General features: G+C 42.1%; 1 protein-coding gene across 2 annotated transcripts in view; it reads left to right on the top strand.

Moving 5' to 3' along the window:
* Positions 1-21,906, top strand: part of PLCD3 (phospholipase C delta 3) — an 83,768-nt gene that overhangs the window by 50,264 nt on the left and 11,598 nt on the right. For both annotated transcript variants that reach the window (XM_070727982.1, XM_070727983.1), the window contains exons 4-11: positions 311-440; positions 1,965-2,190; positions 10,804-11,005; positions 13,178-13,322; positions 14,395-14,547; positions 16,643-16,762; positions 20,327-20,362; positions 21,439-21,598. In XM_070727982.1, coding sequence (XP_070584083.1) covers positions 311-440; positions 1,965-2,190; positions 10,804-11,005; positions 13,178-13,322; positions 14,395-14,547; positions 16,643-16,762; positions 20,327-20,362; positions 21,439-21,598 — 1,172 coding nt within the window. The remainder of the gene's footprint in view (positions 1-310; positions 441-1,964; positions 2,191-10,803; positions 11,006-13,177; positions 13,323-14,394; positions 14,548-16,642; positions 16,763-20,326; positions 20,363-21,438; positions 21,599-21,906) is intronic.

The raw sequence follows: 21,906 nt of genomic DNA, 5'->3' as shown, positions 1-21,906 counted from the left end.
TTTTTTTTTCTGAAATAGGTTATATGTCCAGAAATTTTTATTTTCTTACAACTTGAATTTGATAAAGACATATTAATCATATGTCTAAGAATTAGATAGAAATTGCTCAATCAAATATTTAGGGGTAGCTGATATCTTTGTACCCTGTGTTTAAAATAAGCCCGGACACTCCTTCCCTTTTTCTTAAGAGTTTGCATTAAGACTCATCTTCACAATTTTCTTGAGTTAAATTATGTTTAAGGAGAATGAATTTAAATTTTAAGGCAGATGCTTCCCAGTTTTTTTACATTGTCCTTACATTACTCCCTACCTGGATCTATGGCATCTTACATGAAGCCGACAAGAACAAAGACAATAAGATGAGTTTCAAAGAGATCAAAAACATGTTGCGAATAGTAAACATAGATATGAATGACATCTATGCCTATCAGCTCTTTAAGGTATTCGTATTATTCTCTGTTTTGTCTTAATGGGTTCTGTTTCATGCCCCTTTTCAGCAGTAGCTTTATAGTCAAAAGATACACCTTTGTATCTTCCCTAGTTCCTGTACTACCGTAGTTAAAATATTGGATAAGGACTGAGGTTTAAGTCCATTATCTGCTGTGGAAATTCTCTAGATGATTTTGAACAATTGTTTCATAGGCCAATCTAGCTCACAATGTTATTTGGACTTGAGTTTCTGGAGGACTGTATATAATATGTATTTTCCACCCAAAACATGGTACTGTTTTGATCAGTCCTAGAACATAACGAATACTACTTTGTTTCTTCTCTTAGTTTTCCTTTCATTACACTTGCTGTTGTAGGCTGTTGCTGTTGTAGTTATTAACTCCAAAGCTCTGCAAAAAAGTATCTGTTCAAAAATCTCGAGAAAATTCATGTAGATGAGAAAGAGCAAGGTTGTCTCTTTATTTGGTGATTTTGTGTTGTTCTTTAATGCAACTTTTGATAATAAATAATACTGAACATGGGGATCCCAGGCCATAATACTTATTATTATACTTCAACCTGAACCAAGTAGTTTTTAATGCTCTTCATAATTTCATGTACAGTGTTCCCTCGATTTTCGCGGGTTCAAACTTCACAAATAGCCTATACCACGGTTTTTCAAAAAATATTAATTAAAAAATACTTTGCGGGTTTTTTTCCTGTACCACGTTTTTTCCCATCCAATGACGTCATATGTCATCACCAAACTAAAATTTTTTGCAAATAAATAACAAAAAAATAATTATTGTTAATAAATAATTATGTTTATAAATATCAGGATCACTAAGTGTCTTATTCAATGATGAGTTCCAGTAATAATCGTGAATAAATGGTTGTTAAGGGAATGGGTAATTTAGGAGTTTAAAGTGTTAAGGGATGGCTTGTGATACTGTCCATAGCCAAAAAATGGTGTATTTACTTCCGCATCTCTACTTCGTGGAAATTTGACTTTTGCGGGTCGTCTCGGAACACATCCCCCATGAAAATCGAGGGAACACTGTATTTTTCTGTTGCTGCAATCTAAACAATGTATGTTATGCAGATGTGCATTGTTTTTAATTATGTTTTAATTGCAGTGTAAAGGGGGGAGAAGCAGGTAGCTCTTCATATAATGCAGTCTTTTATAAACTGTTATGCATTAGACCAGTGTTTCCCAACCCTGGCAACTTGAAGATATTTGGACTTCAACTCCCAGAATTCCCCAGCCAGCAAATGCTGGCTGGGGAATTCTGGGAGTTGAAGTCCAGATATCTTCAAGTTTGCCAAGGTTGGGAAACACTGCATTAGACATATTGGGACTGCAATGTATCTAAAGCATATCTAAAGCACATCAGTTTGGGAATTCCTGAGAATGTCTGAAAATTGCCAGGCTGGGAAAGTTTGAAAGTTTCCTCTTCCCGTGTTAGATATTCAGTTGCTAATCAGGTGCCTCTGATACAGTTTTCATTGCAGTTAATTTATTTCTTTTTTACTAGGAGTGTGACAAATCAAACAATGACCGCTTGGAAGAATATGAGATTGAGGAGTTCTGTACACGACTAATGAAAAGGCCCGAGCTGCAGGACATCTTCCACCAATATTCAGGCGAAGACTGCGTGCTTTCTGCTGAGGAACTGCAGGAATTTTTGCATGACCAGGGTGAAGAAACAAGTTTGCAACAAGCTCAGCAGATCATTCAGAAGTATGAACTGAACGAGAAAGGTACAAAAGTGTTATGTATATCTCAACAACATGATAGTAAATTTTCCAGCAAGTCAGTCATAATATAGATTTAGATTTATTGGATTTATATGCCGCCCTCTCCGCAGACTTGGGGCGGCTCACAACAATGGTGAAGAACAGTACATAGTAACAAATCTAATATTTAAAAATCTAGATTACAGTTTTAGATTAAAAAGTCCAAAAAAGAAACCCCAATATATAAAAAACAACACACAATCGAATCATACTCAAGAACTACATGGGCAAGGGGGAGATGTTTCAATTCCCCCATGCCTGATGGCAGAGGTGGGTTTTAAGAAGTTTACGAAAGGCAAGGAGGGTGGGGGCAATCCTGATCTCCGGGGGGAGCTGGTTCCAGAGGGTAGGAGCCACCACAGAGAAGGCTCTTCCCCTGGGTCCCGCCAGACGACATTGTTTAGTCGACGGGACCTGGAGAAGGCCAACTCTGTGGGACCTAACTGGTCGCTGGGATTCGTGCGGCAGAAGGCGGTCTTGCAGATATCCTGGTCCGATGCCATGAAGGGCTTTATAGGTCACAACCAACACTTTGAATTGTGATCGGAAACTGATCGGCAGCCAATGCAGACTGCGGAGTGTTGGAGTAACATGGGCATACTTATGTCCATGATTGCTCTCACAGCTGCATTCTGCACGATCCGAAGTTTCCGAACACTCTTCAAAGGTAGCCCCATGTAGAGAGCATTACAGTAGTCGAGCCTCGAGGTGATGAGGGCATAAGTGACTGTGAGCAGTGACTCCCGGTCCAAATTGCGCCTGTGTTTCAGCGAGGTTTTACCTGCGGCTCTGTGCGCGATTTTGCTACCTCCATAGTTGCAGCAGCAAAATCTTGCTGGTCCTGCAAGAATTTATGAGCCGTGGCAGCGAGCGAAATTTTGTGCTCCGGCTCGTAGCCTACCACTGCGTAGATCAAACAATTTTTAATATTTCATTTATAAATTAAATTCATTGTATTAGGTAATAAAATTAACAATCAAATTACTCTCAGCAATGTCTTTTATGATCTTGTCTACTTGTAGCTACATGAATTTTCCTTGGTGTTACTGCCACCGTCACCGTTTGAGATTTTCCTTTTTAAAAAAATGTATCCTATTTAAATACATTTATAGCACTGGAATTTTCTGGTTGTCTTATCAGAAATACTTTTCAGTCTTAAATATCAGAAATACTTATCAGCACTAGATCTGTTTATTTCTTCATTTTTAATCCAACTAGATGTTCTGCCGGCGTGTTTCAGCCGCCCGTAATTACAAGGTAATTAGTCCAGGAAGACACACACCATACGATAAAAGGAAAACCCAAAAGTTATTATAAACAGAAAAACAGAAACAGCTCCCTTTTTAAATGTCAAAGGGAATTTCTGGTACACACAAGGCACAGGTGAAATGCAATCCAATTGCTCACCCAATAACTGGGAAATTGAGTCCAATTCTAAAGTCCAGAGAGTCCACACACACAATCCTGAACAGCAAAAAACCACAATCTTGACTAAACCATGAATCAGATAAATTGCCATGAGGCTAACACACCAGGCTGCACTTTTATCTGTAGCACTAATTACAGCAGCCCCACCCAACCACAGGTGGCCTAATTTTCTCTTGTAATAATCCTTCAGTTGTTGTCTCCTATGCATCACTCTACGCATACATCATTAATTCTTGTTCAGAATCCAGGGATGATACAGATGATTGATCTCCTCCTGGGCTGTCTGCCAAACTCCCCTCTTCCCTGTCACTCACGCTTCCTTGGTCAGAGGAGACAGATTCTCCTGGAAGCAAAACAGGCCTGCGGCATGTGGATGTCTCCCTCACATCCACCTCCACATTGCTTGGGGCAGGAGCAGGGCCAGAGCTAACCACAACACTAGAGTCCCGTAGGTGCTGCTACCGTAGATGACAAAACAAATAAGGGGAAAGGCGAGTCAGATATAATCTCACATATAAAATGCTCCAGCACTTCCTCTTTACTCTTCTAGACACCTTTGAAATAGAGAAGCAAAAATTCGCCTTTGCCCAACTCCTTAACTCAATCCTAAAACTTCAAGGTCGCAGCTTATATAACATGTATGATTTATAGATGATTTACTCCCATAATTGCTCTTCTCTGGAACTCTGGTTGGTACAACAATAAATCAAGCAAGTTCATTTTTGCCAGTATAATCACTGTAATAAAACAGGAATTTGTGTACATAGTCAAATTCTGTCTTCTATGCAAGGAAAAGTATAGGAGCCTGATTTCATTCTCCCTTCATTTGGTCCTCCTTGGTTCCTCTCCCTCCCCCCCCTCTCTCTGTGTGTGTGTCTCTCTCTCTGTCTGTCTCTCTTTCTCTCTCTCTAATATCTAAATATCAACCATATTTCCTGCGAAAAAAGACAGGATCTTATATTTTTTGAACCCTGAAATATGGCTTAGACCTTATTATTGGGGGTGCTTATTATTTTGGAGGTGCAGTAGGCAGCGAGCATGGGACTGGATGTCTCATTGTTGCCACCTCCCTGTTCCTAGTGCCTCATGGACCAGGACTGTGCAAGCCTTCTGGTGCCATCGCGCGCATTGCTGCTGGGACAGCATATCTTGGGGTCCTGCTGCTGTTTGGGCATGCAACGGCACAGGCCTCGTAGAGTCCTGCTCCACAAGGCAGTGGCGGTGGTGTGATGAGTCTCACAGGGACTCATTTCTGGCATTCTGGGATATGTTGGGTCGCGAGACATGCAGAGAGAGAGAGAGAGAGGAAGAGAGAGCAAGCGAGAGGCAGATATGCGCACACCCCGTGGGACTGGCTTGGCTCTTCTGGGCTGCCTCCAGCAATGTTTTATAACGCGCTCCTGCCTGTCAGGAGACGGCAAGGCAGGGATCGATGCTCGCCTCCTCTTCCTTGCAGGCGGGAGCATGTTTCAAATTGCCATAGGCAGAGCCCAGAGGAGCTGAGCTAGTCCTGCTGGGTATGCATGCAACCACCTCTAGAAACATAGTAACATAGAAGACTGACAGCAGAAAAAGACCTCATGGTCCATCTAGTCTGCCCTTATACTATTTCCTGTATTTTTATCTTACAATGGATATATGTTTATCCGAGGCATGTTTAAATTCAGTTACTGTGGATTTGCCAACCACGTCTGCTGGAAGTTTGTTCCAAGGATCTACTACTCTTTCAGTGAAATAATATTTTCTCACGTTGCTTTTGATCTTTCCCCCAACTAACTTCAGATTGTGTCCCCTTGTTCTTGTGTTCACTTTCCTATTAAAAACACTTCCCTCCTGAACCTTATTTAACCCTTTAAGATATTTAAATGTTTTGATCATGTCCCCCCCTTTTTCTTCTGTCCTCCAGACTATACAGATTGAGTTCATTAAGTCTTTCCTGATACGTTTTATGCTTAAGACCTTCCACCATTCTTGTAGCCTGTCTTTGGACTGGTTCAATTTTGTCAATATCTTTTTGTAGGTGAGGTCTCCAGAGCCGAACACAGTATTCCAAATGTGGTCTCACCAGCGCTCTATATAGCGGGATCAGAATCTCCCTCTTCCTGCTTGTTATACCTCTAGCTATGCAGCCAAGCATCCTACTTGCTTTTCCTACCGCCCGACCACACTGCTCACCCATTTTGAGACTGTCAGAAATCACTACCTCTCGTTGGCTCTCGCTCCTGCTCTCCTGGCATGTCCTCCCGCTTTCCCTGGAAAGTAGTTTGGAGGTGCTTATTTGGGGGGGCGGGGGGGGGCTGTTTTAGCGTATGCGCTGAAAAGCCTGATTGGCCTTATTATAGGGACATGTCTTATTTTCGGGGAAAGTAAGAAGAAGTGGGGAGAAAATGTCCAGTTTCTAAATTCCCCCACCCACCTCAGATAAGCAAAGCAAAGCAAAGCAAAAAATAATCATAAATGTAGAGGGAAATAAAGGACCATCTAGACCAGGGGTGGGCAATTAATTTTGCCATGGGGCCGCATGAGAAATTGGGATGGTTTTAGAGGGCCGGATTAATATAATTAACTCAGTTCTACCCAATACTGTATATTATTGGGTAGAACTGAGTTAATTATATTATAATTACCGTATATACTCGAGTATAAGCCGAGTTTTTCAGCCCCAAAAATGGGCTGAAAAACCCGACCTCGGCTTATACTCGGGTCACCACAAGAGGGCGCCGGGTGACCACAAGAGGGCGCACCGCGGGAGCCCGGCAGCTGCAAAACACACGCGAGGGGCGAATCGGGGAAACTGCCAGGAGAAAACTCAACCCCTGTAAACCACAAGATTCCTCGAACTTTTATTTTTTTAAAAATGCCGCCCGCCTCAGAGTAAACGCCCCGCGCGTATAATTAAGTGACTGGGGTTTTTTTCATGCGTCAAGAGGAAAGAATTAAAAACCTCGGGAAATAGAGCGCCCTGCTTGTAACCGCCACTAAAACACACAACCTCCACCCACCCCCACTTCGCCAGCCGCCACACCTTCGGTGCAGTCCGGATAGAAGTGCGGGGCCACATCTTCTCTCCACCCCACCCACCCCCACCCAATATCCAAACTCTGTAGTGTTCAGGAGGACGGAAAGATGCTTTTTGGGGCGGAGCACGCCAGTCTCTCTCCGCGCTCCCGTCTAGTGCACATCACCCCCGGGGAGGGCGGGATTGACTCTCCGGCAAACGGTCCGAGCATCCCCCTCCACACCCGTGCATCTGGAGTAAGGCGGCGTCTTTTAACACACACCCCTTCAGCCATGCTCGCAAAGCCACCCATCCTCCTCCTCCTCCATCCCTCGCCGGGGGGAGACTCCCCTCCTCCGCCCCTTCTCTGACCTTGTAATCCTCGTGGCCGAGGTTTTGCAGGCGCTGTTTGCCTGAGGGGGGCCGGATTTCCATGCCGCCGGCCGGGGGCTCCTTCGGGGTTGCCTCCGCCGGAGAGTGCTGTTGCTGGGGCTCCTGGTGGTCCCGAGATGGGGCGCGGCAGGCTCCGCGCTGCCCCACGCTGAGCGCCCTCCACGTTGCAGAACATCCCGCCATACTTCTGGCGGGGCACTTGGTCGGCGGTGCCCGGGCGCGCCAGGTAGACGGGCAGATCTTCCTCCCCCGCCGCCGCGGGATCCGGCCGCTCCCGGCCTCTCCGCCCGCTGTGAGAAGACATGGCCGGGAGTCACTGGGGTAAGTCAAGCCGGCGACTCCGTCTGCGAGGCAGAGAAAGAAGGGCGGACGGGCGGGAGACTTCCTGGGCGCCGCTGGCTCGGCTCAGGCGCGGAGTGACTGATGACTGAGAGAGAGAGAAAAGGAGCGCTCTCTCTCCCTCCCTCCCAGGGTTTTAGCTTGGTTGCTGATTGAACTACTTTTTTTACTTTTTAATTTATTTAATTTTATTTAATTTATTGTAAATATCAGATTGCTTTTATTTACCCACTTTGAAATAAATATTGTTTACCCTCTTTAAAATAAATATTCTAAAACATTTAATTAATGTAATTTTATTGGTTTCCATTTTTATAAGTTACCAGTAACCACTGCATTTTCTAACCTCGGCTTATACTCGGGTCAATAAGTTTTCCCAGTTTTTGTGCCAAAAAATGGTGCCTCGGCTTATACTCGGGTCGGCTTATACTCGAGTATATACGGTATAAATTAATTGCCCACCCCTTCCTTCCTTCCTTCCTTCCTTCCTTCCTTCCTTCCTTCCTTCCTTCCTTCCTTCCTTCCTTCTTCTCTCCATTTCTCCTTCCTTCCTTCCTTCCTTCCTTCCTTCCTTCCTTCCTTCCTTCCTTCCTTGTTCCCTCCATTTCTCCTTCCTCCCTCCCTCCATTTCTCCTTCCTTCTTTCCTCCCTCCATTTCTTCTTCCTTCCTTCCTTCTTCTCTCCATTTCTCCTTCATTCCTTCCTCCTTTCCTCCCTCCCCCCCTTCCTTCCTACCCCTGGGCCGCACTTTGCCCAGGTCTGATCTAGACTGCTGTTTCTCAACCTCTGAGGCCGAAAAGTATTGATCCCGCTTGTATTTCCTTCTCGTCACAATATCAGGCATTTTATTTATTTATTTATTTATTAGATTTGTATGCCACCCCTCTCCGTAGACTTGGGGCAACAACAATAGAAAACAGTTCATAACAAATCTAATAATTTAACGATTAAAAAAGAAAACATTAAAACCCCGTTATTGAAGCAGACATACACACAGACATACTATACTTAAATTGTATAGGCCCCGGGGAGATGTCTCAATTCTCCCATGCCTGACGGAAAAGGTGGATTTTAAGGAGTTTACGAAAGGCAGGGAGGATGGGGGCAGTTCTAATCTCCGGGGGGAGCTGGTTCCAGAGAGTCGGGGCCGCCACAGAGAAGGCTCTTCCCCTGGGTCCCGCCAAACGACATTGTTTAGTCAACAGGACCCGGAGAAGGCCAATTCTGTGGGACCTAATCGGTTGCTGGGATTCGTGCGGCAGAAGATGGTCCTGGAGATATTCTGGTCCGATGCCATTAAGGGCTTTATAGGTCATAACCAACACTTTGAATTGTGACCGGAAATTGATTGGCAACCAATGCAGACTGCGGAGTGTTGGTGTAACATGGGCATACCTAGGGCAGCCCATGATTGCTCTCGCAGCTGCATTCTGCACGATCTGAAGTTTCCGAACACTTTTCAAAGGTAGCCCGCATGCACACGTACATGTCTTTCAATTCTATTTTTTTTAAAAAAGGTCAAAAATGAAGTTGTTTTCCATACTTCAGGCAGAATAATTTTTGTTCCTGGTGAGAAATGTCTTGCTCGTGGGCTACAACACTGCACTTTGAAGTAAGGAAGTTACAGTACTGTTATTTGTTCCAAGAAGGAACACGGGAGTGGTGTAATTTTTGCAGTGATCTTGCAAACCCATGGGGTGCTGGAATGCAATGGGGTGGAGGAAGAAAGTTTGGGGATGTTGTTGATAGAAAAATGGGCAAAGATTCCTGTTTGCAAGGCAGCTGACTCCTCAGAGAGAGAGAGAGAGCTCCAGTTGTGTTATTGTCATCATCATTCCAATACAGTAAATACAACGAAAGCGGCACCACACACAGTGTTATCACTTTTCCAGCTGTTCTGAAGAAAAGGAAAAAGCCAATGCCTTTTTTCCTAGCTTTTGGCCACAGCTGGAGAATTTAGCTGATCTTTTAACAAGGAACAACCACATTATCACTTTTATTTGAAAAAATATATTGACAATGGCACTTCCATCCCTATTTTTTTGACTCTACCCGAACCTTCCTCTGGGGGACTGCCCTCTTTCCTTTCACCTTAACTTTTCAATCTACTGCCAGAGAACAATGCTTTGGCTTTCAAAATATTACAAAAATAGTTCTTTATCTGTCTCTACAGCAGCTGCAACTATCTTTGCTTAAGGTAATATTTCTCAACCTCAGAAACTTTGAGATCTGTCGAGATCCCCAATTCTTAAAGATACTAAGGTTGAGATACATTTGTCTAAAACAGTGATGGTGAACCTATGGCACGGGTGCCACAGGTGGCGCCCGGAGCCATATCTGCGGGCACGCGAGCTGTTGCCTTAGCTCAGCTCCAACATGCATGTGTGTGTTGGCCAGCTAATATTTGGCTCACACAGACACTCTGGGAGGGCGTTTTTGGCTTCCAGAGAGCCTCCAGGGAAGTTTTTACCTTCCCCCAACTCCAGGGAAGCTTTTGGAGCCTGGGGAGGGTGAAACACTAGCCTACTGGGCCCATCAGAAGTTGTGAAACAGGTGGTTTTCGGCCTCCAGGGGGCAGGAGAAGCTGCTTTTGCCCTCCCCAGACATTGAATTATGGGTGTGGCCACTCACGCATGCCCGATAGTGTGCACACACGCTCTTTCGGCACCTGAGGAAAAAAAGGTTCGCCATCACTGGTCTAAACCAAGGATGTCAAACTTGATTTAATTGAGGGCCACATCAGGGTTGTGTTTGACCTCAGAAGGCAGGAATGAATATGGCCAGCTCAGTGTTACTTGTGTCGGGAGCACCTGTAGTAGCCCAGGCGCTCTGCCAGACAAAATGAACTTCCAAGCTCTATTCGCCACCAGAGGCACCATGGCCCAGTCTTTTGCTATTTCCAGATAGATAGATAGATAGATAGATAGATAGATAGATAGATAGATAGATAGATAGATAGATAGATAGATAGATGTTTATTGTTCAGATGCTCTATTATGGATGGTGGCTGATCCATTAGTTGATTCTGCCTTTCCTTTTTTAAAAAGTGGACTCCTTGATGCTTTCATCACAGTATTAAAACTTAAAACCAATACAATTGTTTAAAAGATTAACCTAAAAACAAAACAACAAGAGTAAAAGGGCCATTAAGATTGGAAAAAGTTAGAAGTGCACATTGATTCACAAGAATTTATCCTAATTTTTTGGTCCTTCATTTTTCCTTATCCTTCAAAAAGTGGACCAAGGAGGAAAAGAAATTAGGTGACACCACACTATGTATTTTGTTTGTTGCAGGGAGGGGGCAAGAATTAGATGCAGGGATTTGGAATTTATACAAGAGTACCTTATGAAATGTATCTGGTCAACCTGTTTCATGGATTGTAGTCAAACCTGCTTCACCAACTGTCTCTATTCCACAGCCAGGCAACACAATCTCATGATGCTGGATGGTTTCACAATGTACTTACTATCTTCAGCGGGAGACATCCTCAACCAGGCCCATGCTGAGATCTATCAGGATATGAGCCAACCTTTATGCCATTACTTCATCTCTTCCTCCCATAATACCTACCTAACAGACAGTCAGATTGGAGGGGCCAGTAGCACTGAGGCATATGTTCGGTAAGAGGTTTTAATGACCCAGCTATGAACAGCTATAGCCAGTGTGGGTCAAATTGAAGGACCCAATAGAAAGGGAGGTAGCAGAGTAGGTATTGTTCACAGAACATAAGAAGAGCCTTGCTGAATCAGGCCAAAGCCCATCGAGTCCAGCATTCTGTGTCACAGAGTGGCCCACCAATTGTCCATGGGGATCTTGAGCAGAAAGAGAAGGCAAAACCATCCTTTTCCCTTGACCCCCAACAAATGGTACCCAAGGGAATCCTGCCTACCTCAACCAACATAAGGGCGGCACTTGGAAATCCACAAACATCTATTTGAAAACAAGTCAGAATGTCAGATATTTGGGGGTAGAGGTGGGGATGAAGATTCTATCATATCCTGAGAATTTGTAACCACCAGTAGTGGGTTTCACATTATGTTACTATCGGTTCATCGTGCATACATTCTCATTTTGTATGTCTACACATTTATTTATTTATTAGATTTGTATGCCACCCCTCTCCATAGACTCGGGGCGGCTCACTACAGCAATAGAACAATTCATAACAAATCTAATAATTTAAAAACATTTAAAAAACCCCATTATTAATCAGACATACATACAAACATACCATACATAAATTGTATAGGCCCGGGGGAGATATCTCAATTCCCCCATCCTGGTGGCAAAGGTGGGTTTTAAGGAATTTATGGAAGGCAAGGAGGGTGGGGGCAGTTCTAATCTCCGGGGGGAGCTGGTTCCAATTCATGCATGTGCCTGGCCTCAAAAATGTGCCTAAATAGGATGGCATAGAGTTGGGGTAGGTGGGCGGGCCCATCCCCAATTTCTACTACCAGTTCGGGTGAACCAATCCGAACTGGCCGAATACTACCTCTGGTAATCACCTCTTGTGAGTTTTTATCTATGATTCATGGAAACTGAAAGGGAGCTGGTTGAGCAATAAATTAGGAGAGGATAACCAGTTAAAGGGAATGGGTATTGTTTGAACAGAACAAGAGGAACAAGGCCAAGGCAAGATGACAGAAAGGTACAATTAGACTGGTACCTGGGGAGGGATTGCCCTTTCTACGTGTTTATTCACTTTTCTAGCATCAGGTGGTTCCATTAATTAGGTAGCATGTAAACTTATTATTCATGTTCATATGATAACAATTATCTCCAACAATGATTTAGGGGCCATTTTGAACAAGATGTAGTGAATAGCAGATATGATCAGCAGATACTATTTGCAATTCTTATGAACTGAAGGAAATATTTAGGAACTCTCTGGGAGTTATGATATCAAATCCAATCATTTGATTCCTTGAGACAGCCAGAGAAGATATTCAATTTGGCCAGTTCAACAGGCGAATCAGAATACATATTAGTAGCAATAGAAAGTCCAATGGCTTACGTAATGTATAAAATAAAAATGAAACCATTTATTTTACATCACCCGCCCAGTCTGACTACATTTCCTGTCCTTGATCCTCATTTGTGTGATCTGGCATATAATCTTTGTTTTATGAATATTTCATAAACTACAACTTCTATATTAATTGGTTTGATTAGGCTACCCAGCATAGCCCATTGCTTTTCCTAGGCTTATATCTATTTATATAACTTTAGGTGTGAGTGTCTATTGAATTTCAATAGCGCATATAGTTTCGCATAATCTAGATTTTGTATTTGTATTTGTATTTATTACATTTGTATGCCGCCCCTCTCCGAAGACTCGGGACGGCTAACAACAATATAAAAAGACAATGTAAACAAATCTAATATTAAAACAATCTAAAAAACCCCAATTTAAAGAACCATTCATACATACAAGCATACCATGTATAAATTCTATAAGCCTAGGGGGAAGGGAAATTTCAATTCCCCCATGCCTGATGACAGAGGTGGGTTTTAAGGAGCTTGCGAAAGCCAAGGAGGGTGGGGGAAACTCTGATATCTGGGGGGAGCTGGTTCCAGAGGGTCGGGGCCGCCACAGAGAAGGCTCTTCTTCTGGGTCCCGCCAAACGACATTGCTTAGATTTGCTTCAGAAGCTTTAGAGAAGTATCCTGATCACATCTTGAGTGCTAGAATGAAAACAATAAAATCGACTATCTTTTGCCCCTATCCATTTGCAGTTGCATTTCTGAAGTGCAAAATCTACTTCTTTATACTTTCCCCCTCCCATTGGCAGGGCATTGATGAAGGGGTGCCGTTGCGTGGAGCTGGATTGCTGGGAAGGTTCTAATGGAGACCCCATCATCTACCATGGCCATACTCTTACCTCCAAGATCCTCTTTCGGGATGTCATTGAAAGCATACGGGACCACGCCTTCAAGGTAGATTAACCTACAGTGCATAAAAGATTTATACAGTACTTGACTTTCTTTTTTACTACAATTTAATGTCAGGCTAAAAAAGCCAAAACCACGTAGATGTTTTATTGTTCATCACCTATAATTGCAGGAACATTAAATAGTCAAGATGTTTTCAAAATAAAACTTTACTTTAGAACCATCCAGAATAAGGACAGTACACTTGGTTCTCATCATATATTTTCAAAGGTAATATGCATTTCAATAGTTGCTTAGTTTTGTTTTCTCACTGTTGAGACATAACAAGGAAATATTTATGTACCGTTACCGTATTTTTGGAGTATGTAACATACACATTTTTCCTCCTGAAAGAGCCTTAAAATTTGGGTGCGTAATATATTTTTTAATAAGGGCTTTTAATAATTTAAATATTAGATTTGCTTTATGCTGTTTCTTCTTATTGTTGTTAGCCGCCCTGAGTCTATGGAGAGGGGCGGCATACAAATCTAATAAACAAACAAACAAACAAAACAAACAAACAAATAAATAAATAAATAATAAATAAAATAATAAATAAATAAATAAATAACCCAAATGTAGCTTTTCCATAGCTTTTTTTCCAGCCATGATGAGGCGCTAATGATCTTCCCATCTCTTCCCAGCTTGCAGGCTTTTTTCTTTGCTACTCCCTAAAAAGAAGGGTTTTTTTCAGCCCTACCCTAAGTCTTTGCAGGCTTTTTTTTTCATTGCTACTCCCTCCAAAGAAGGTTTTTTAAGCACTAACTAGAGGATAAAATAATGTGCTAAAGCTGACTAACCAGATGAATATCTATCTGGTAGGCAGATCCCCCGCCCCCGTTTTCCGCCGCCAAACCTAAGGTGCGTCTCATACTGAAAAATATGGTATTTGTATTTTATATTGCTTTTAAAACCATAGTTCTGCAACTCACAAGAAAAAAGAAAAGATCTATACAAAATTATATCCAAAAGTTGTCTCTGAAGTAACGGGGGTGGGTGGGGGGAAGTTGGTACGAACAATACTTGAAAAAGCTGCTACAGAGAAATGATACCTTACAATCCTACTTTATATCCCCAGCACTCTTCCTATCCTGTGATTCTTTCTCTGGAAAACCACTGTGGCCCAGAGCAGCAGTCTATTATGGCCCATCACCTGAAAACTATCCTAGGGGACATGCTGTTGATCCAGCCCCTGGATGGAGATTTGTCCAAGCAACTGCCATCACCAGAGGTAATATAGCCAAAATATATATTTTTCATTATATAATTAGCCAGCATCGTATAAGTGGGTGATCAATGTCTTTCCTAGTAGTCTACAGGCTATGCAAACCTCACTGAGAACCATCAAGAGAATTTGATTTAATAATAGAATCTTTCTAGGCTTTAGAATTAAAAGCAGGAATTCAACAGATGGTCATTGCTTTGCAGCCATTGTCCGATTTGTATTTGTAGAGTGTCACTCTCCCAGAAATTTGAGCGATTAAGAATTGCACCAAGTCATATCGATAAAAGATCACAATCAAACCAGAACTGTTCCTTTTAGGCATTTTCAGACAGAAAATAAACAAAGAAGACAGATACCTTATTATTCAAATACTGACGGCCGCCAGACTAACATACGCACAACGATGGAAAAAAGAAAATACTCCGACAAACTTAACCATTATTAGTAAAATCATGGAATGCGCCGAATTATCAAAAATAACAATGGAAATACAAAATAAAAACGATTCTGAGTTCTACAGGCTTGGGAGAAGTGGTGCAGATGGCTATCTAATCTTAAAAACAACAAAATAGAAACCAATTAAAACTACTTATCTTAAACCAAGAGAAAAATATACACAACAGAAATTCCGACTACAACTGAAACACAATTTCTGTCTGAGTTTAATTCAACTGATAACTATTGACAATATGTTAACAATATAACTCACCAATATCTCTTAATCACAAAACTAATAAACATAACCAAAACTTAGTTGTCACAATGTATACTCCTGCTATCTTGCAGGTACTACCCCCTTTTTTCATCTAAAATCTTTACTATATTACCTATCTACTAATACATACATCAAAGCACTACTTTATTCTTAAACTACTATACTTCATAGATATAAGACTATGTAAATACGAATACTGAATATAATACAAATATCTATAGATAAATGGTTGAAATGAATATGCAACAATATATATATGTTATTATGTAAAAGGATTTCTTGCCTCACACCCCTCCTATTTTTCTTTTTGTATTCCATATATATATATTTTAAATTGTACTTTACCAGCTTCTGCCATTTGCAGTAATTGCACTGTTTTAAATGATTATTTTTATGGGGTTTTTTTAGTTCCTTTTATTATTATTTTGGTATTCAAAAATCATTTTGGTATTCAAAATGATTTTTGATGTTCTTGACTGTCTTACAATATCACACTTGAAATAGTGTTTTGTGGTGGGATTATATAACAAATAATAAACAGTTTGGTCTAGTGCTATGATGGCAAACCTGTAGCACGGGTGCCAGAGGTGACACGCAGAGCCGTATTTGAGGGCATGCGAAGTGTTGTCCTGTTTCGACTCTAGCACACATATTCGCCTGGCCAGCTGATTTTTGGCCTTCCGGAAGCCGAGCGAAGGCCATTTTTGCTTTCTCCAGGTTTCAGAAAAGCCTCTTGAAGCCTGGGGAAGGCAAAAAACAGCACAGCAGGCCGATTGAAACTTCAGATACAAACTTCCAGTAGGCCTGTTGGGCCTCTTTTTACCATCCATAGGCTCCGGAGGCTTTAATGAGGTCTACACGCATGCGCGGGGTATGTGTGCTTGCATATATGGGGGGAGGACATTGCATTATGAGTGTGGGCACGCATGTATGTGCTGTCGCGGGCCCTTTTGGCACCCGAGCAAAAAAGGTTTGCCATTACTGGTCTGGTGGTCAGCCTAGAAAATGGGAGAGTGAGAATTCAGTGCTATGACTTTGAGCCAATCAGCCCCAACTCAGCTCACAAGCTTTGTTGTTGTTGGGAAAATTGGAAGAGGAAATTTTGTTGAATATGTTTATTGCCTTGAGCTATTTGTAAAAATAATAAAAGTGGGATATAAATAAAATAAATATTTAATTTTTCATGCCATATTGGTACTTTACAAAAATCTTAAACGTTTGTCAAATTTAATTTGAAGAATAAGAGCACCGCGAGCTATACCTTTGCTGATTTGAGGATATAGGAGATTACAATCCTCCCCATCCCCGGATCCAGCTAATTAAGATCATTAGGAAAGATTTATTGTAGAGCTAAGTTTATTGATTTTTCTTTCCCAAACCTTACAGGAATTGAAGGGGAAGATATTAGTGAAAGGGAAAAAGCTATCGGAGAACAAGACTGATCCTAGAGTTTACTTGATCTCCAGTCGTGAGGAAGAAATGCAGGAAGAAGAAGAAGACCAGAGGGTGAGGTTTAGATCCATGTTTCTGAAGGAGTGATTAAGAGAGTATTAGGGAAACCTCTACGGTGGGCACTCTGTAACAACCCTGATAACCCTGATAACCCTGATAAGACGGAGTGGCTGTGGGTTTTGCCTCCCAAGGACAATTCCATCTGTCTGTCCATCACCCTGGGGGAGGAATTATTGACCCCGTCAGAGAGGGTCCGCAACTTGGGCGTCCTCCTCGATCCACAGCTCACATTAGAGAAACATCTTTCAGCTGTGGCAAGGGGGGCGTTTGCCCAGGTTCGCCTGGTGCACCAATTGCAGTCCTATTTGGAGCGGGAGTCACTGCTCACAGTCACTCATGCCCTCATCACCTCGAGGCTCGACTACTGTAATGCTCTCTACATGGGGCTACCTTTGAAGAGTGTTCAGAAACTTCAGATCGTGCAGAATGCAGCTGCGAGAGCAATCATGGGCTTTCCCAAATATGCCCATGTTACTCCAACACTCTGCAGTCTGCATTGGTTGCCGATCAGTTTCCGGTCACAATTCAAAGTGTTGGTTATGACCTATAAAGCCTTTCATGGCACTGGACCAGGATATCTGCGAGACCGCCTTCTGCCGCATGAATCTCAGCAGCCGGTTAGGTCCCACAGAGTTGGTCTTCTCCGGGTCCCGTCGACCAAACAATGTCGTCTGGCGGGACCCAGGGGAAGAGCCTTCTCTGTGGCGGCTCCGACCCTCTGGAATCAGCTCCCTCCAGAGATTAGAACTGCCCCTACCCTCCTTGCCTTTCGTAAACTCCTTAAAACCCATCTCTGTCGTGGGAATCAGCTCCCTCCAGAGATTAGAACTGCCCCTACCCTCCTTGCCTTTCATAAACTCCTTAAAACCCACCTCTGTCGTCAAGCGTGGGGGAACTGAGACATCTTCCCCTGCCTATGTAGTTTTTGTGCATGATATGACTGTATGTATGTTTTTTATATTGGGGTTCCTTGCTTTTAGATTTTTAAATGTACAATTGTTATTTTAGATTCTAATTATTATATTTGTCATTATATATTGTTTTTATCACTGTTGTTAGCCGGTCCGAGTCTGCGGAGAGGGGCAGCATACAAATCTAATAAATAAATAAACAAACCAATACAATTGAGTGTCAAGAATGCAGCTGAAGTAGCTCTGCTGAAAACAGGGTGCAAGTAGGGCTTGTCTCTGGGTCCCAAGACAAGCTTCTCAGATGGGGCAAACTTTAAGTTTATGTCAACTTCTTTGTTTACAGCCAACCGTTATCTGAATTTTTGTAGCCCAGATATTGTTGTATAGGCAACAAGCCCATGCCTTTAAGATCTAAGGTCACTGTCTTCTTGCATTTGCTATATTTATGCTACTGACAAAGAAAAGGGAGGATACAAAAGTGCTAAATATTTTTAGTGGAAATTTGCAAACATCTTTTTCCACCTCCCCCACCCCCCAAAAAAGGCCAGTAAAAATCAAGCATGATTTATGGCCAGAGCGTGATTAGGAATGAAAAGCTCAATATTGGGTAGGATAGAAAGGAAAAGAAATCAAGTTGGAGTTCTTAACGGAGCATTGAAACAACTTAGACATTTCACTCTTGTTGCTTCACAAGAGTTTATGCCATCAGAGGAGAGCATCATTTCTTCTGAATTAAAATGTAAGATTGGGCCTTCTGTTGTCAGAAGTTTCCTTTAAAAGTGTCAGAGCAGAATCTAAATAGGGTGATCAGCTGCAAACCAAAAGACAACCGTTATCATCTAAGGTTAGACAGCCTCTGTATATCTTTTTAGACATTTAAAGTATTCTTAGGAGTTTGCTGTAATTCAAAGGTCTTTGTTTTCTTAACACAGACTAGCAAGCACATCAGTTCCTATGATTCTTAGGAGTGTTTGTATATTTAGGACAGTATGTACCTATGGTGGGTAAACTTTAAAAAAAGAATGTACAGTGGTACCTCTACTTAAGAACTTAATTCGCTGCGTGATCAGATTCTTAAGTAGAAAAGTTTGCCTTTCTGTGCCCAAACGCTCTGGGAGGCAACCTCGTGTTGGGTGTGTGGGAGACAGCGTGAGGGAGTCACCACAGCGAAGTGGTTTATTCCCTCTCCAAGCGCCCAAAGAAAGGAAAACGCTCCGTTTGCTCTGGGCTGCCCAGAGTGAAGGGAGCATTTCTTTTCTCGGGGGTGGCAGAGGTTTATTCCTCCTCCAAGCACCCAGAGAAAGGAAAATGCTTTGTTCACTCTGGACTGCCAAAGTCTCCTTAAGCACCAAAAGGCTCCTCTGGCTGCCCAGAAAAGCCTGAGATGGCCGAGATTAAAGGAGGAATGGCAGGAAACTGGCCGAGCCTTCGTGCCACTCTCAAATTTCCTGGGAAATTTTTCCAGGCTCGTGTTCTTAAGTAGAAAATGGTTATTGAGAAGAGGCAAAAAAATCTTGAACACCCAGTTTTTATCTAGAAAAGTTCTTAAGTAGAGACGTTCTTAAGTAGAGGTACCACTGTATATGTATATTTACAATAATGAGCTGACTGGCAGAAGTCAATCTTTTTTTCATACAATGCCTAGGTTGGTTTTTTTAATGTAATGCTGAAGATGTGACTGAATAAAGAGCAAAAATGATTATTAGACAAGTGGATAGAGAATACATCTAATAAGAAAGTATTAAATTTTGATAGCTTTATGGAAGAAAGGTCAGAGGTTGAAGTTCTGTTAATAAAATAGCCTGGGAATAGACAGTAATGCTGTCAGGATTCCACATAGCATCCGAAATTAAATCAGAGTCCGAGGCACAGCATTCCTCAAAGTTCCCATTTATTAAGAGCCATGTTGGCACATCTGTGAGAAACCCAAATCTGAAGTTACAAGGGATTGTCCACCCAGGTTAAAGTTCATTTCCGTGTTCTCACCCCCACAAGTTCATCATGTGGACTAGTCTTCTTCTGCCAACATGTCCGTTACTCCCATCAGCTTCCGGGGAGTTAATGAACAAAGGATGACCTTGACAATCTAGAAGGGATTTAGCATTTAGACTTATATACTGCTTCACAGTGTTTTACACCCCTCTCTAAGTGGCTTACAGACAGTAACTATATTTCCCCCAATAATCTGGGTTCCATTTTACCCACCTCGGATGGATGGAAGGTTGAGTGTACCTTGAGCCTACTGAGATTCGATCTACCAAACTGCTGGCAGCCGGTGATCAGCAGAAGTAGCTTGCAGTACTGCACTCTAACCACTGCACCACCGAGGCTCTTTGTTAATTTATTATGGCTACTTCTCTACCTCCTTCATGCAACAACCACTCCCAAATTCTCACAACAAGAATACATTCTAAAGTATAAAGTGTGGCTGGTCAAAGTCTTCAGCCTGACAAATGCCTTCATGCCTTTTACTTGTCTTCCAGAAACATCTGATTGGCCATTGTAGGTAGGAAGTGAGATCCTGGATCATTAGTAAAAATCCAATGAAATTGCTCCCATGTTCTTAAACTCTTCCTTTAAAAAATGCAACTAAATGTATTTGCATACCCAGAGATCTTCTAATTTCTGATTCTTCTTCTTTCTTCAGTTTACATCTTTTCAACAGGAATTCAGACCTACGCAGGTGAGTATTTGTTACTTCTTGGAAGAGATCCCAACCAAGATGGTTTAAGTGTGATGAGCAAACAAGAAATGTAGTCTCTTATCTATTTGTACTCAAATGTTCCCAATTTGAGGATATCGTCTTCATCTTGGTTGATGATTTAAATATTGTGACAAAGCAAGGGAATAAAATGGCCTTCTTTATTTCCTTGAAATCCTTTGTTGATGACCACTCCAAAGGTAGAGGGATCTGTAAAGATCAAAACATAGCTATGCTGAAAGAAAATATCCCAGGGAAAGAGAGGTGCTGTTTTGCCAGGGTTCTACACCCACCCACAAACATAATATCCACAATTGCTTGTAACTGCTTTTCATGATGATTTCATCGCATGCCACTGCGAGAGGATTTGTTGGCAAGGGAAGTTTAACATCCAATTCAGGACCCAGGAATTTCATTATTTGTGCTAAAAGGGGCATACCCACTACTATTATGCTACAATGTCACCATAACAGATAGCTTGGTGTTGGACCCAGAAGTCGTATCATCACAAGAGCTCATATTTGTGGCAAATACATCCTTGCATAATCACTTAATAATGCTGCCACATTTACCAGCCATGTTTCAAGTTGAGCCTTATTTTTAGTGCCTCTGCCATGTAGTTTTCGTGCTGGTTCTACAGAAGTTTTTGTTGCTCAGATTTTTCTGAGATTTTCTGAGACTCCCAGGCATAAAACTCCCAGTCTCCTGTCCAAGTATATTTGGGGCCACTCTGCTTAGGTTTCTGAGTGTTGTCAAAGATCGGCAAAATGCTGCCATCTGCTGAAGCAAATGATTTAGCTAGATCTCCTAATCCCTGAAATATATTTCCTGTACAGAATCCAAGTGGGGAGAGAACTTTCAACTAACAAAGCTTTCAGCTTACAAAACTTTCCTCTCTAGTGAACTGGAAGATATTATAGTCTACTTAACAGTACCGAAGTAGTAGCTATTTGTAAGCCTGAATTAATTTGTTTGCAAAGTAAGATGTGGATTTATAGACTAATTAAATTAAAATTAAATTAATTTTTTTGCACATGGCACTTCTTCCTTGGCCCCAGGCAAAGGATGTAGGGCAGATTTCGCGAGAACTCTCTGATGTGGTTGTATACTGCCGGGCTGTTCCATTCCAAAGCCTGTCGGATGCCCTGCGCCACCAGAAACCAACAGAGATGTCATCATTCAGCGAGCGGAAAGCCAGGAAGTTGATCAAGGATTCAGGTATGGGAGATTAATTTTGGGGGGATACCAAGGACATTGTGATGTCCTGACTTGCTTTGTGGCTCAATCTGGTTCAGTTGGGTGCCTAAAGTACAATTGAGCCTTTTAAGAATACAGTATAACCCTGGATATTACAGTATAACTCTGGATTTGCTTTACAATTGCAACTAGGAATGCTGAAATTGCTGTCATAAATAGTCATGGTTATGTGACAGCTCACCTTATGACTGTGTTGCTTAGCAACAGAATTCCTGGTCCCAATTATTATTGAGTCAACAGTGTGAAACAGCTGCAAAAAAGGCAAACAC

Source organism: Erythrolamprus reginae, chromosome Z, assembly GCF_031021105.1.
Source record: "Erythrolamprus reginae isolate rEryReg1 chromosome Z, rEryReg1.hap1, whole genome shotgun sequence".
Taxonomy (NCBI): Eukaryota; Metazoa; Chordata; class Lepidosauria; order Squamata; family Dipsadidae; genus Erythrolamprus; species Erythrolamprus reginae.
The sequence above is the reverse complement of the archived record's forward strand: the minus strand, read 5'-3'. Positions and strand labels throughout refer to the sequence as shown.